The 14,843-nt window shown below is 40.6% G+C and overlaps 1 protein-coding gene across 2 annotated transcripts in view; it reads left to right on the top strand.

Moving 5' to 3' along the window:
* Window positions 1-2,469: 2,469 nt before the first annotated feature.
* SASH1 (SAM and SH3 domain containing 1) overlaps window positions 2,470-14,843 on the top strand; it is a 233,739-nt gene continuing 221,365 nt past the window's right edge. For both annotated transcript variants that reach the window (XM_074333692.2, XM_019746922.3), the window contains exon 1: window positions 2,470-2,681. Coding sequence is in view for 1 of the 2 variants with exons in the window: in XM_019746922.3 (XP_019602481.3) it covers window positions 2,661-2,681 (21 nt within the window). In the remaining variant the exon portion in view is untranslated. The remainder of the gene's footprint in view (window positions 2,682-14,843) is intronic.

Here is a 14,843-nt window from a genome sequence, read left to right as displayed (position 1 = left end):
AAAGAATTATCTCATTTAAGAATAAATGTTTGAATATTGTGAAATAAAATAATAAACTCAGGTTTGGTGCACACAACTACATTTTATTTTTGTCCCCCTCTCAAGAAAGGCTATATTGCATAGCTCTACATAGCCTACATTGTTACTTTCAGCTCTCATGGGAAAGTTAGGCAGATCAAGTTTAATGTAAATAACATACAGACAAGCTGCCATGAAAAGTGGCAAATATACGGGGGAAAAAGAGTTCATTAATTGCTGATCTCCAAGATGCAAATCTCGACTCAACTCTGATCGGGCACGGTAACAGATCTTTTCACTCCTCCTCACTGTTTGGAAAGCATCAAGCTCTGCCAGAAACACTGGCCTATCAGTTCCCACTGAACATTCTGTCACTGTCTTTGAAAATTTGTCTTGCAGAATTCCATTTCCTCTGGGCCCACATCCACTTGCCTGGCCTAGGTAGTTAACTCTAAAAGCCTTCCTCCTTCCTATTTCCTGCACTGTTTGAGTCCAGCCTTTGTCTCAGCTTTGTTTGAGTCATAAAGACTGTCAGCATTTAGAGGCTGTATTTAATTCTAAGCTTGTTAAGAAGAAAGACAAGATAATGGAGATTGATTTTAATAAATATGTAGGTTCAGAATATTTGCACAAATGAGTCAACAAAGCACACCAGTACATATATATATATATATATATATATATATATATATATATATATATATATATATATATACCTAAAGCCGAGTGATGGGGAGGAGACACACCTGGGAGTGCCCACGGCCCTCATTCCAGGTATCATGTGCGCTAATCCACCATGCAACCTCCCAACTGATAATACTCCCCATCACACTAATTATTCTCCACACCAGTAATCCCCACCTTACCCCCATCTATCAAAATTGCCCACTGCACACTAACAATATCTCACTGTCCTTACCCTACTTAATTAAAAAAAAAACACTTCAACTAATCCTAATAAATTTGCCAAGTAAGTACATTATTAATGCCTGTGAGCAGGATTAGAATTATGGAATATGCCTTAGGTAATTGTTACCCAAGAACCCTATCAAACAAACAAACAAAAAAAATCTAGGTGTTTAATTTGCATAAAGTAGTAGGTTTCTTTACCCTTCAGATCCAATGTTTTAGCTAAAATTTGCATTATCGGTCATAATTATAAATATATGCTTTGAGATGAAAAAAAAAGAAAAAAAGCTGTCTGAGATGTCCAGCTGATGGCAGTTAGTGATTACTCTTGAAAACAGAAGAAAAGGAAACCTTTTACCTTCTGTTCTACCAGGTCTCGCTTAATGCATCTAATTGATATTTGAAATGTTTGGACTTTAGAAATCATCTGCTAATTCAGCCACTTCACAAATAAAGAAACTGTGGCCTGGGCAATGGCTTGCCCAGAGCCACTCAGTTACAGAGATCTGGGGACATACAGGTCCCTTTCTGTCTCATCTAGAACTCTTCACATGCCGTATAATGCTGCCAACGGTTATTTAGCACATGTTTAAGTACTGGAAGTTTAATCTAGCTTTCCCATGGAGATAAGAGAAACAATAACCTTAGTGTTCATTAGTGGGTGACTTAATGCTTACCCACGTGGCTTTGTTGTGTCACACTTATAATATTAATTTTAAAGAATAGACTGTGTTTTCTAAATATACAATTTAACGTGACTTTTATGATTCTTCACGAGGGTTTCTTACCCAAACTTATCTGTGTGAGCTTTATGGGGAAATGCCACGCCCACTAACTTTAATATTTTAAAGTTCTGTATCAAACTTTTTAATTAAAAGGAAAGTTTTGTTTAATCATCTTAAAATTTTTCCTTTAGATTTCTTACAAGCTAGTGTGTTTTTTAAACCTCTTTTCAGTGTTCTTAAATTGGGTTACACTATATTAAACCCCAGCTGTTTGTGTTTTTTTGTTTTTGTTTTTGTTTTGTTTTTTTGAGTCTAAAATCCTGGCAGATGAACCAGCCCTACAGAGTGGTCTCAGAACAGAGGGTGCTCCAAGATGTCGGATGTTCGTGCCGGGTGAACGCTAATTCTAGAACATTAAACTGATTGTGTTAAATTAATTTCTGGATGTTTCTCTGTGGAAGTCTTGGAATAGTCCTCCCCTTCCTTTCCTTGAGCCAAGAAAACTCTGAACGAGAACAATTCAATTTCAATTTGTGGAAAAACTACATTCAATGATCCAAACACAGTGCTGAGATAGTTTTGTGGGGGCGGGGGCAGGGACATTTTAAACCCTTTTGTATGTTACTAAAAATATCTGAATTTCTACGTAAACGATCTGAGATGCATTTACAAGCTTTGTTTCTGAGGGGGATTGGCAAGCTTCGCTTTAAAGTCTGAGAACCTCAAGAGCAAAGCCTGCTTTTGTGCCATAGTTATTGTGTTATATGTTAAGCATTTGGAAGGAACCCCAAGCAGGCCTCAGGAAGCAGTTACTGCCTCTGGACTTATCATCCTGAAGGCGATTTGTTTTAAAGTTGATAATCCCTAGGGCTACAAGAGTGTCCCACATCTGCCCTGAATTGAAACCAGATTCCCATTAAGCGCTGCGGATTCATTCGATCTGAGTCAGAAAGGAAGTCGGAGAGAACATTTGAACGTATGGCCTGATAGCAACACAGCAGCCCCTTCATGGAGGATCAAGACGGCAGGGTATGTAGGCTGTCCGTTTTGAATTTTCAGACTTTTTTCTGTAAGGAAATGTCCTTCTGACATTCAGGCAGAAGTACTGGGGAGAGGACGATTGTGGCTAACAGGTACAAAGCAACTGTCCGTCTCTGGGCTTTTCTGTGCTACCAATGAATTAATCAGGATTCTAAGAGGCTAGGAAGCCTCTTCTGCTTCCAAATTTCTCTGTCTGGCTTTGCCGTTTTGTGACTTATCATTTATGTATGATATATTCACATAATTATGTAGATATTTATACGAAAGTGTCCCCCCCCCCCCGAAGGCTCTAAAGCGGTTTTGTAAGCCAAGAAAAGTTTTTGCTATTAAAAAGCCAGAAGTTCTCCACCCTCTGCTTATCTATGAAATTATTTTAAAATATTTCCACGCATGCTAAGAATGAAGGCTGTAACTATGTACTTCATCTTATAAGCCTCAGGGGACCAGGACCATCTGATTAATTATTTAGCATTTAATATCCTACTGAAGTTTTCTTCTCAGCTGGCTGAACAACTTTGTTTCCGTCTTCTCTGTTGAAGCAGTATATTGTGGAGTGTGAAGTTCACGTCCTTTCTAATTAAGAAGGAGATTAGATTTGTTCATTAAAAATGATTAAAGGAAAGAGAGGGGTACAGCAGTTATAAACAAGGGTCTGAGGTCCAGCAGCGGATGCTGAGCCCCCAGCCTGGTTTCTGAGGCCTTTCTGGTTCCTTCTTCGCTCCTGGACTGGGCTATGGTGAGTGGGGGCCTCTCAGATTACGTCCAGAAGATTGTTCTGCTCACCATCTTCTCTCAGAAGCTGAGGAAAGTTAGTACCTAATAAATTCTTGTTGAATGAAAATGGAATTATGAAAGGGAGTCCCGGGAAAAATGTCAGTGTGAACATAGTGAATTAGTGAGCCTCTGTTAGGATGACTTTCCACTCACCTTTGTGGCAAGGTTGACACTAAAAGTGGAGAACAGGGTGATGGGTAATTGAGAGATAACTAGGCACTAGAGTGCTAGGGTGCCAGCCAGAACAACTGTGTATAAAACGTATGATTCCATGGTTATGGTATTAATGAATGAGAGAAATCTGAAATATGAGTCTTGAGAGGTCACAATACTGCATTACAAGGGTGTTCAGGAGTCGTAGGAAAGCTGGAATGGGAGAAAGGGAACACAGCTGGCCGCTTTCCCTTCAACTCCGTGCATCTGGGCTCATCAAAACTGTTCCGACAGTACAAAGCCTGTTCTTGTTACATGTCCTTCCCCTGGTTTCAGAAACAATACGTTAAGGACGGCCCAGTTGGCAGGTAAGATTTTCGGTGCAAGTGCCAAAATACTGTTCGCTCTTGACTGGTTGCCCACAGTTTTTGAAAGAGGGAAGGTTTTTCAGATGCCAAAAATTGACTGCAAACTGTGTCATGGGATTCTGCCCTCTGAATCCCAGCAAGACAGAGGTTTCCTTTTAGAAAAGAGAGCACATTTGGGTTTTTGTGCTGGAGGATGCAAAAAGATGTATTGATCAGCTCAGACAGAAAGGGGAATTATTAGGCTTAGAAACCTCGCTTCTGTCCTATCAAAGGAGACTGGCAAATGAGCCTGGAAATCTATAGAAACAGTTCCAGTTCAGATCAGCTTCCTCTTCGAGAGATGATTGTATATATATATATATCTTCATTTAATTAACCTACTCAATCTCAACCCCAGAGGGTTGGGAAGAAAACAAAAGCAGTATATAGGCTTCCAGGGTGAAACCTATATCATAACTTTAACTACTATTACGTTAAATAAAATCCACCTCCAAAAAGCTCTCTGCCACTTCCTGAGTAACAAAGTAAGCAAGTCTTCATTTGGGACCATACCCTTTTCCCTGCCCCATATTGGAACATCGGGCATGTCACTAAGGAGCTACGCCACCACGCCAATTCCCAGCCTCATTTCTGTCCAGAAGCTTTGTAAGCCATTGTTTGGAATTCAGAACACACTATCCTCAGAAACAAGGTTAGGCTCCCAGCTCAACTCCTGAATGCAAATTTACCCCTAAATATAGAGAATTTCTTACAAGTTTCTAGAACTGAACAAAAAGAACTATCATTTTGTGTAATGGCACTGGATAATACATTTTACAATGAACTATAATACTGCTTTTAAGAGCATTTTTAATGTATTTGAGAATTAATTCTTGGCCTTGTACACCATTCCTATCTTATCTGAACCCTAACCATCCATCCTAGGTGCTTTGTCTCCTGCTACTTCCTCAAGTGGTACTCTAGGTTGGAGTCCCAGCAAATTATTTGGATGTACTTTTCTCCCTGTGGTTTTCTTTTGCCTGGAATATCTTCCTCTGCTTCTGATACCTGGCAAGCTCTTGATTGGCTCAAACATTAACAGTTAAAACTCCTCTGTGATGCCCCAGTCAAATTCCTACCTCTCTCCTCCCTTGGCCACAAATGTCTCTGGGAAAATATTGTACACAGCTTCAGGTGGTCCCTCCCCTGACCTTTTAAAGTGCCAAGGACTCTAGTAAAAAAAAAAAAAAAAAAAATTCCCCTAGGAAAAGTTAGAAAGTTTCCTCCCTATCTCTTCTGCTTTTTCTGTAACACCTTATAAGTACCACTATGTATTAACATTCAACACATCATATTACAGTTTTTTATTTACATGTGTCCCCTTCCCTAGACTGAGAAATCCTTAAATATCGGAATTTCATCAGAACTTATTACAATGTTGGAAATACAGTATATCATTAATAAAAGGATGGATGGATGGATGGATGGATGGATGGATGGATGGATGGATGGATGGATGGATGGGGTGAGTGCTGGAGAAGAAGTTGGTTTATTTATAGAAGGATAAAGAGCTGTATAGAAATGTCTATGGAATTCTGAATGGAACTTTTAGACAGTTTCAAGGGCATGAGATTGATGGAATTTGACCATTATTATTTTGCTTCCATTGTTATGTAAGGAAAGGAGTCTGAATAATGGGAAGAGAGTGGAGCTTGGAGAAGAACACATGGGTTCTAACTCAAGCTCTCTACTTTCTGCCATGGTGGCAGTGGGAAAGTTATTTACCGCTCTGTTTTTGCTTTTCTTCCTCTGTCAGATGGGTGTTACACCTACCTTTGAGGAGTTGTTGTAAGGATTAAATGATAACCCATCTAAGGGCTCTAACCTAGTGCTTAACCGATACAAAGTGGAAGATAAACGGTAGTGAAATATGAATTGAAATCTGAAATGTCAGACATAGAACTTGAAACCAGAAGGAACCTGGGTCCCTTCTGTCCAGCCTTGGACTCTCTCCTTTTGCAACTCGCCCTTTCACTTGGATGCAGCATGTCAACAGCATGGCTCTACCTTTTATCAGCCACTTCCCAAAGTGCTTGGGTGCTTAAAAATAAAATAAAGTTGGAAGTGTGAGGGAACAGAAAAAGAGGGTTCCAGGGATTTGTGAGTAAGTACAAAAAATAAATTCTTCAAAGTAAAATTGAGTAAGCTGTGATGGAGGAAGAAGGCACACTGACATACAAAGAAAGATGGGAAGGGGTGATAACAAAGCTGTTTGGTGGCAGGTAGTTGCAAAAAGAAAGGAAGAGACCTCACATGGTTGGGAAATTGCACTTCCAGGCTTGGGTATTTGCAAGTGCGCTCCTGTGTGGTTGTAACCCGAAATGTGCCTTGTGTGATTTCAAGTACTTCACATCAGTAATTATGATAGTAATACAGTCCTAATTAACAATATACCACTTACCAGGTGCCAGGAATTGTTCTAAACTCTTTCCACATATTAAGTCATTTTACCTTCACAACAACCTTGTAAAGTAGATAAAATAAAGCCTTTGTTTTACTGATAAGGAAAGAGGGCACACAACTCTCGTCACATAGCTGGGGTGTGTGGGCTTATGTTTGAACCCAGGCAGTCTGTCCCAAGAGTCTGCACCCTTCACCTGGGAATGTCCCTGCCGCTAATGTGGGTTTCCCTACAGCACTGTGAAGTCCACTTTGGTGGACACCCCTATAGGTAGACTTTCCAAATATAATTTTAACACCTGAAAAATTAAAATGGCAGAATTTTATAGCATGGAGGGACATTTGGTTCATTAAACCCAAACCAGCCAGCTCACTGTGCTGATAGTGTCCAGGCAAAATCAGCCTCAGGGTCACTGGTCAGAGTCTCTGGGGACAGTCACAGGGGGTGGGGGGGGCAGAGATTTTAGCCACCCACATAGCACTGCAGTGGCAGAAGGATATCATCTTTGTTCCAGATAAAATCCAAAGAATTCTAGAAAAAAAATTATTTCGCAAAGATGCTAGACTTTATTGTGTTAACATTCCAATAGTTTTCCAAACATGAAAATAGAGACAGTTGTACTTTGTTTTGTTTTGTTTTTAAATAATCATCAATTTTTTACCTTTTTAAAAAAGCAACTCAATATACAGTCTTTGAGCACTCTGTTTATGTTTCCTAGATTGGGTTTGACAGGTCCCAAGGTTCTAAAATAATTCCATTACTCTTCCACCTACCTCTGAGTTATACCTCCCCCTCAGATTGCTCTGAACAGTGTGATTGCATTTTCTCCTATCAGAAATAGAGACTTGTTCAAATAGTTAACACGTTTAACCCATGTCACAAATTCTGATTTGAGGACTTGTTAGGCAGGCAGAAAAAAATATATAAGTTCTCTCCTTTTCAACCTGGCTACATTATTATAAGCATTTCTATTATTAATACAATCACTATGCAAGTGCTACAAAGTTATCTTACTCACTGGCTATTTTAAGCCATTCACATTCCCTACTGTTGTTTTGGGGCACAGGTTTTGGATGAAAAGGTAGGTAAGCTTGTTGGAGAGGTTGCCAGAAGTTTTGCCTACCTCCAGTACATCCACTCAATGGCCACCTGAGCCCATACCTTTCTTTGACTCAGGAGAACAGGAAAAATAGCATTTGACACCCAGAATCATATCTATTAGGAGCACGTAGGAGCTCCAGTCTCCTCCTCCTTGTTTGCCAGTGGAGTGAGAAGTAGGAGAAGAGGGTGAGGGGGTAGTAAGTGGGTTACCTAGGTCTTTGTCTCCATGTTTTTTTCTCATTTCAGCCTGGCTGGTGAACAACTTACCCAAAAACCAGTTCATGTAAAATTCAGTCCCCTTTGGAGCATTTTTGCATCTGTTCAGTTGTCCTGGAAAGAAATATTAAATTAAATTTTAACTTAATTTAAACCCTGAATAAAAGGCTGTACATAAACGGACCAAAAAATGCTTAACGATGCAAAAGTAGGTCAAATAGGAAAAAAAGGCCTTTTCAAGTATCCAAAACAATCCCATCTTTTTTTTTTTTAAATCCTTCAATAAAATTCAATAAATATGTATTAGAAATACACAATTAAGTTAGACGTTCCCTTAAAGGAACTGATTTTTTTTAATTATTAAACTATTCCAAAATGCCAAGAAAATATAGGACACTAAAATGAAGTCTAGGTTCTCAAACAAAGGTTGAATTTTAAGCAAACTCTTTACTGGGCAAATGAATATTTAAGAAACTGGTTTTAGTCCAACTAGCTCTCTGGCAGGGCTGTTGTGAAGATAGCATGAGATTTAATGAATATAAATCTTCTCATCCAGTAGCACATAGTGGACACTCACTGATATTTTACTGAACGAATACTGTATAATTGTACGCTAACAGCTAAGCCAACTCAGCTATCCCCTTCAACCCTAATTGACACTTTAGCATGCATTATTTCAGATTCACAAAAATGACACTTCCTGGATGGAAAAAGCAAACGCTCAGAAAACAAAAGTCCCAAATTTCTGAGACTTGTTCCCTCACCTTTTACAGAAGGGTAATATTAGAGTTATGACTGGGGGCCTCTAAAAATTAAATGAGATCATGTTCATCCACCCATTCATTCATTAAAAAAATTATATAGAGAGATTTTATACACACACACACACACACACACACACACTCATATAGATTATATACTGGGGGTGCCAAAAAATGTATACACATTTTTAGAGATGTTACCTATCTATGTATTACTTTTCAAAGTTGAATTGAATTATGGTGGCAATGTGTAGTATGACATTCTCTCAAAAGATGGCGTTACTCAAATGAATGCTAGCATCACCATGCAACAGGCAGGACAATCACAGAAAAATGGCAGGAAAAGAAAATGGTGGAAGCACCGTTGTCATTCAAGGAGTGCAAGACCATTTTGAAGTGGTATTTGAAATTCAAGAACGTTGTGGAAGTACAACAGTGGAGGCATGAGTATGCAACAGAACCTCCAACACGTCTGACAATTGCATGCATTCATGGTAAGTGTGAGATGCATGGTGCTGTGTGTGATGTGCACAAGGGAAGATCCGGGAGGCCTCGCACAGCAACAAGCCCTGCTGCTTCTGCTCTGGTGTTAGAATAGTTGACGCTGATGGTAACCACTTTGAGCACCTCTTGTAATTGCAGAAGTCAAACGTGACTCGTATTCATCTTTTGTTATTGGTATATAGTATTACAATTCTAATACTGTTTTTTCCTTTCTTAAAATGTTTATACATTGTTTTTGGAGAGAGACAGAGAGAGATTGTGTATTTTCAAAGCAGCAAGTATTGTTCTTGTGCCTAGGAGATGGAAGGGAACAAGGCAGATGGGGGTTCTGCCTCTATGGACCTGACATTCTCCAACAAAGCACTCTGCGTGCAGTCCTGCAGTCACTTAGCACTGAACAACCCCCACAGGGTGGGCAGTGAAGGCCCTGGGAAGAGCAGTCAGCTTGGAAATCAGACTGACACCCACTTGAGTCCAGGCCTCACATTTTGCCCGCTGAGTTTCCTGGGGAAAGTTTCTGAGCCACCGTCCTTGTCTGCAATATGGGTAAAACAATATGTACCTTGCAGAGATTCTGTGAAGATGAAATGAGCTATACTGAGTGTAAAGTACCCTGTACAGTATATGACACATAGTAGATCTTCAATAAATGGTAACCCTTTTTTATCTTTTATTTTTTTTAAGACTTTTTTATTGGGGAAGGGGAACAGGACTTTATTGGGGAGCAGTGTGTACTTCCAGGACTTTTTTTTTTTCCAACTCAAGTTGTCCTTTCAATCTTAGTTGTGGAGGGTGCCATTCAGCTTCGAGTTGTTGTCCTTTCAGTCTTAGTTGTGGAGGGCGCAGCTCAGTTCCAGGTCCAGTTGCCGTTTTCTAGTTGCAGGGGGCACAGCCCACCATCCCTTGCAGGAATCGAACCAGGAACCTTGTGGTTGAGAGGATGTGCTCCAACCAACTGAGCCATCCAGGAGCTCAGCAGCAGCTCAGCTCAAGGTGCCGTGTTCAATCTTAGTTGCAGGGGGCAAAGCCCACCATCCCTTGCGGGACTCAAGGAATTGAACTGGCAACCTCGTGGGTGAGAGCCCACTGGCCCATGTGGGGATCGAACCAGCAGCCTTCGGAGTTAGGAGCACAGAGCTCTAACCACCTGAGCTACCAGGCCGGCCCCCTTTTTTATTTTAATGAAGAAATAGAAAGATCAAAAGAGGGTCAAAGAAAAAGGATGTGTTGGAATAAGAGCTGAGGAAGAGTTGCTTCCTCTGAGCACATTCTACAAAAGAGGTAGCTTTTCAACAATTTTGGAGATGGTGTTGAAAGTGTAATAATAGGACATCAGAGAAGCGTGACATCTCGTTATACATAGCAGATTGAATATATGCTCTTTGTCCCCACTCCTTCCTCAAACCCAGTAAAATAGAAATAAGGGAAAATATAAAATAAAACTACGAAAACAATAATGATTGGGATGGGGGTTGTGAATGGGTGAGTGGATAACAGAAATGAGAAACGCCAATAAAAGTTGGGACGATTAAACATAGACTGAAGGCAACAGTATCAACTGATGTAGTCTACGATGAAGAAAAGTGGAAACTAATTACATGGGTGTGGGGTCTGGAGAACACCCATAAGAACAAACTCATTGGAGCTGCCCTAGGAAGGTTCTGGAAAAGGAAATGGAGTACCCCATCCCCCACAGGGCCAGGGGCAGGGAAGAGCTGAACACAGGAGATGGTTTGAAATTTCATATAGGGAATAATCAGAACTCCAGGTTCCCCCTTACCCTTAGCAACCCAGGCCCGTCTGCACAGCCAAGAAGCTGAGCTAGTTCCTTCCCCATCATACCAAAGACTGGAGAAGCTGAATGAGAAACTCTGGTCTCAGAAATAGCTAAGGAAGGGATTCAGGCACTGCCCTAAAAGCAAGGGAACTAACTGAAAATCTACATACTGAAAGGCAAGACTTCCCAGGTATCCTCCCAAACTCAACTCCCAAAATGCTGGCAGTCAGGGTTTTACTCAGCCTCTCCCCACCCTAACCACTGCCACTAACAGAAGAGATGGAAGGATCCTTCTCTGTGGAAAAAGGCCTGCCCAATAGCAAAGATCTACAAATACTGAACTTAGAGGATCCCCTACAATAGTCTGGTGCTCTAACGGATAAATCAATCACAGTGAAGCCTACCACAAAAAAAGCCTCACAATGCAGGGATTACAGTCTGATTTCTGGTGCCTTAGTCTGAAATAAGAACAAGGAATCGTCAGACAACAGGAGAACCTGTGGACGTGAAAGACTATACCTAAACAGATGAAATGGGAATATGAACTCAGAGGTAATAGACACAACGTGGGGGACAGAATTGCATCCAAAATATACAATGAGTGTTCTCAGTGAGAAAAGGGTAACAAAACCAAAATCAGGTACAATAACAAAGAAAGAAAGAAATGGAACTGACTGATATACAAATGGGTTCTGCCATCAATAACAGAGGAACAATCTGATAACAAAAACAATCTCTAGAAGGCTTAGAAAATACAGTTGAAGAAATCTGTCACAACCAGATAGGAAACAGGACAGAGTTGGTTTCTTTCTGGAAATTAGATGACCACTCCAACAGGTCAAATATTCAAATAATAAAAGTTCTAGAAAGAAAGAGCTGCAAAAACAAAATGGAAGAAATCAATGAAATAATACAATAAAATTTCCCAGAAGTGAAAGACATAAGTTTCCTGATTAGAAAAACCCACCTAGCACCCAGCATAGAGAATAAGGCACATATTGTGAAATTTCAGAACACTGGAGTAAACAGAAAATCCTAAAAGCTGCCAGAAAGTAAGAAAAGTCACAGGAAGCGTCGGGAATCTGAATGACATTGACTTCTCAATAGGAAGCCAGAAAACAGGAACTTCCAAATTCTGAAGTGCAAATGATTTCTGACCTAGAAACTGTCGAGTGTGGGGGTGAAGTATATAAGGAATCAAAACATTGACATCACTCAACACCCCTTCACAGCAAACTGGAAAGACGTGCTCCACCATAATGAGGAAATAACAAAGCACAACCAACCCGAATGGGACTCTAGATGGAATATCTCCAAAAAAGAAAGAAATGGAACTGACTGACGTAAAGATGGGTTCTGCCATATTGTAGGGTGTTTTATATTCTGTCAGGAAGTTTGGAGCAGAATAACAGACAGGTACATAGAAAAGGAAGCAAGTTAAAAAAACTAAAACCCAGGGAAGGAAAAATAATTAATGAGAAAAGAAATATGATTGTAGTGCACAGTATGACTCAGCTGTGGACAGTATTGGCTTAGTCACAATAATGAAAGCACTGAACATTAAAAGAATAATGAATTAGAACATAAATATGGTGGCCGTGGAAATGCACAGCTCAGACCTCCTTTCGAAGGACAACCTGCTGTGGGGAGTATATCCCCCCTTAGGACCCACTGTTGTTTTCACAGGGAAGGTTTGCACTCCGGGGATCCCAGCCAATGACCGAGCTCGGCAAGGGAACTGGAGGGGCCACTGCTGCCCAATGCAAAACTTCTCGAATGAGCAGTGTTTACTTTGGGTCTCTTCATCAGTCTGCCTTGAACTTCTCAGAACTACTATGCAGTCTAAGGCTCTTCCTACCCCACTTTCCTTCCTAGTCCCTCTCCTTCATGGTGTGAGGTCAGCCCCCAAGCTGCCCCTTTATCCTTCATGAGCGTTTGCCCCAGTAAATATCATGCATTTCTCATTCTGCCTTGGGTTCTGCTTCTCAGAGGACCCAAACTAACATAATCATTTATTGGGAGGAGAGAAGAAGGAAAAATGGGGTGGGGATGGGAATCAGGATGGAATGGTAAATTATTGTCTTTCATTTTAGAAAGTCAATACCTAATGTCTATATGTCTATAGTGGCAAAAAGAAAAAAAAAGGAAAAAAAGAAAAAGAAAAGAAAAGAAAAGGAAAGGAAAGGAAGAGAGAGAGAGAGAGAGAGAGAGAGAGAGAGAGAGAGAGAGAGAGAGAGAGGAAGAAGAAGAAGAAAAGGAAAAGAAAAGAGTAATAGCAGGATAAGTACGTGGTTTAGAAATGAGGAAGACAGTGATAGAAACAAAATAACTGAAAGAGCTAAGAGTGGTTGTTGCAGGGAAGGCGGAGTGAAGTAAGGAGCTGTGTGTGTGGGGAGGAAGGGAAATAATGCCTTGAGTACTACTTGACTTAATAAATTTTATTAAGCGCTGCCTAATAATAGCATGATAAAAAGCACATGGTTTTATCAGCTATAGATATACTGTATTTCCCTGAAAATAAGACCTAACCAGAAGATAAGCCCTAGCATGATTTTTCAGGATGACATCCCCTGAACATAAGCCCTAATACGCCTTTTGGAGCAAAAATTAATATAAGACCCGGTCTTATTTTCGGGGAAACACAGTATATACATATAGTTAACACTGATAAATCAAACTTAGATATACATATATTTCAAAGATCTTTAAATACATATTTTTAATACTTTGTTTTACATATGTATTTTCAAATATAAATGTAAAGACATATATATATATAATGTATGTATTGAAATGTGTTTGATCAAGACTGTGGTGAGGAGTCAGGCGTGCTGCCTTCTCCCTGTGTGCCCCCTCCCCAGTCTACAGCCCAAGCCAGGGCCTCTCCCTGGCTCATCTCTCCCTGTGGTTAGAATCCGATGCAGCCTCTTCTAAACACAGCTCGTGTCTCTGTAGAGAGAGCACAGCTAGAGGTGTATCCACAGAGCACCAGGAGGCAGGGAAAGACACTCATCTATCCCAAGAAGGATCCACACCTACCACCTCCGAACTTTATCTGGGGACCCCACTCTAGAAGTCTTGTTGTGTGCTTGCAGCTAAGGCTGGATTTACTTCTTCTTTATTCTGAGACATCAGCAGCTGGTTCGACTAGTCCAGTTCTTTTCTCCTACATGACTGACTGGACTGAACAAAGAGGACGGGGACATGAAGAAGAGATGACTGCAGAGTAGCTCCTTTCTCCTCCTTGCCCCCGCCCCCCATCACAGCCCAGCAGCTGTGACTGCTGTCCGGCAGCCACCTGGGCCCTGAGACAGCTGCCACAGAGGACCCCTGGACGCCCGCCACATAGCTTCCTCCCATGGAGCTCAGGCTGGATGGAATGTAGACAGGGACGCTGTGGGGAGGCAAGAATATGTGTGTGTGTGTGTGTGTGTGTGTGTGTGTGTGTGTGTGTGTGGACATTTTTACACACGTCATCATCTCACATGATCATGGCTCTCTCCTTCTTAGTCAGAAGCAGGTATATCTACCTGGGTCTTCTACGGGGCTTTCTTCATTTACACCTAGTCTTGGAATAGATGAGGTAACCCAGGATACACTGAGTTGTTTTGAGGGGGAATCATTACCTATATAAATATATTTTTTAAAGTGTAGTAAACAGTGTGTACCTAAATGGACTGTGAAATCCAAAATGCCCCCCCATAACCCTGTCGGTCAGCTGCAGAGTCTGTCTCTTAATTCAGGCTAGGGGTCAAAAGTCATCCCAGTTGCAAATGTAGAAACCTACAAGATTTTTGATGACAAGAACCAATAGGCAGACTACTTTTGATTATTTTTCTATTATATAAAAGTAAGGCATGCTCAGTTGTATAAAATTAAAACAAGCAAGTACAAAAGGGCCATAATTGCACAACCCAAAGGCACCCACTATTTGCCTTGTTTTCCTTCAGTCTTTTTTTTTTTTTTTTTATCTTTTCCAGGGCTTTGAAATTTTATTTTATGCATAATTTCATACCCCATTTTTCCACTTAAAATTTCATCAAATGCATTTCCTCA

This window comes from Rhinolophus sinicus, chromosome 2, assembly GCF_057876585.1.
Source record: "Rhinolophus sinicus isolate RSI-liver-muscle chromosome 2, RSI-T2T, whole genome shotgun sequence".
NCBI classification, from domain to species: Eukaryota; Metazoa; Chordata; class Mammalia; order Chiroptera; family Rhinolophidae; genus Rhinolophus; species Rhinolophus sinicus.
Note: the sequence above shows the minus strand (reverse complement) of the source record. Positions and strands in the feature narration are given on the sequence as shown.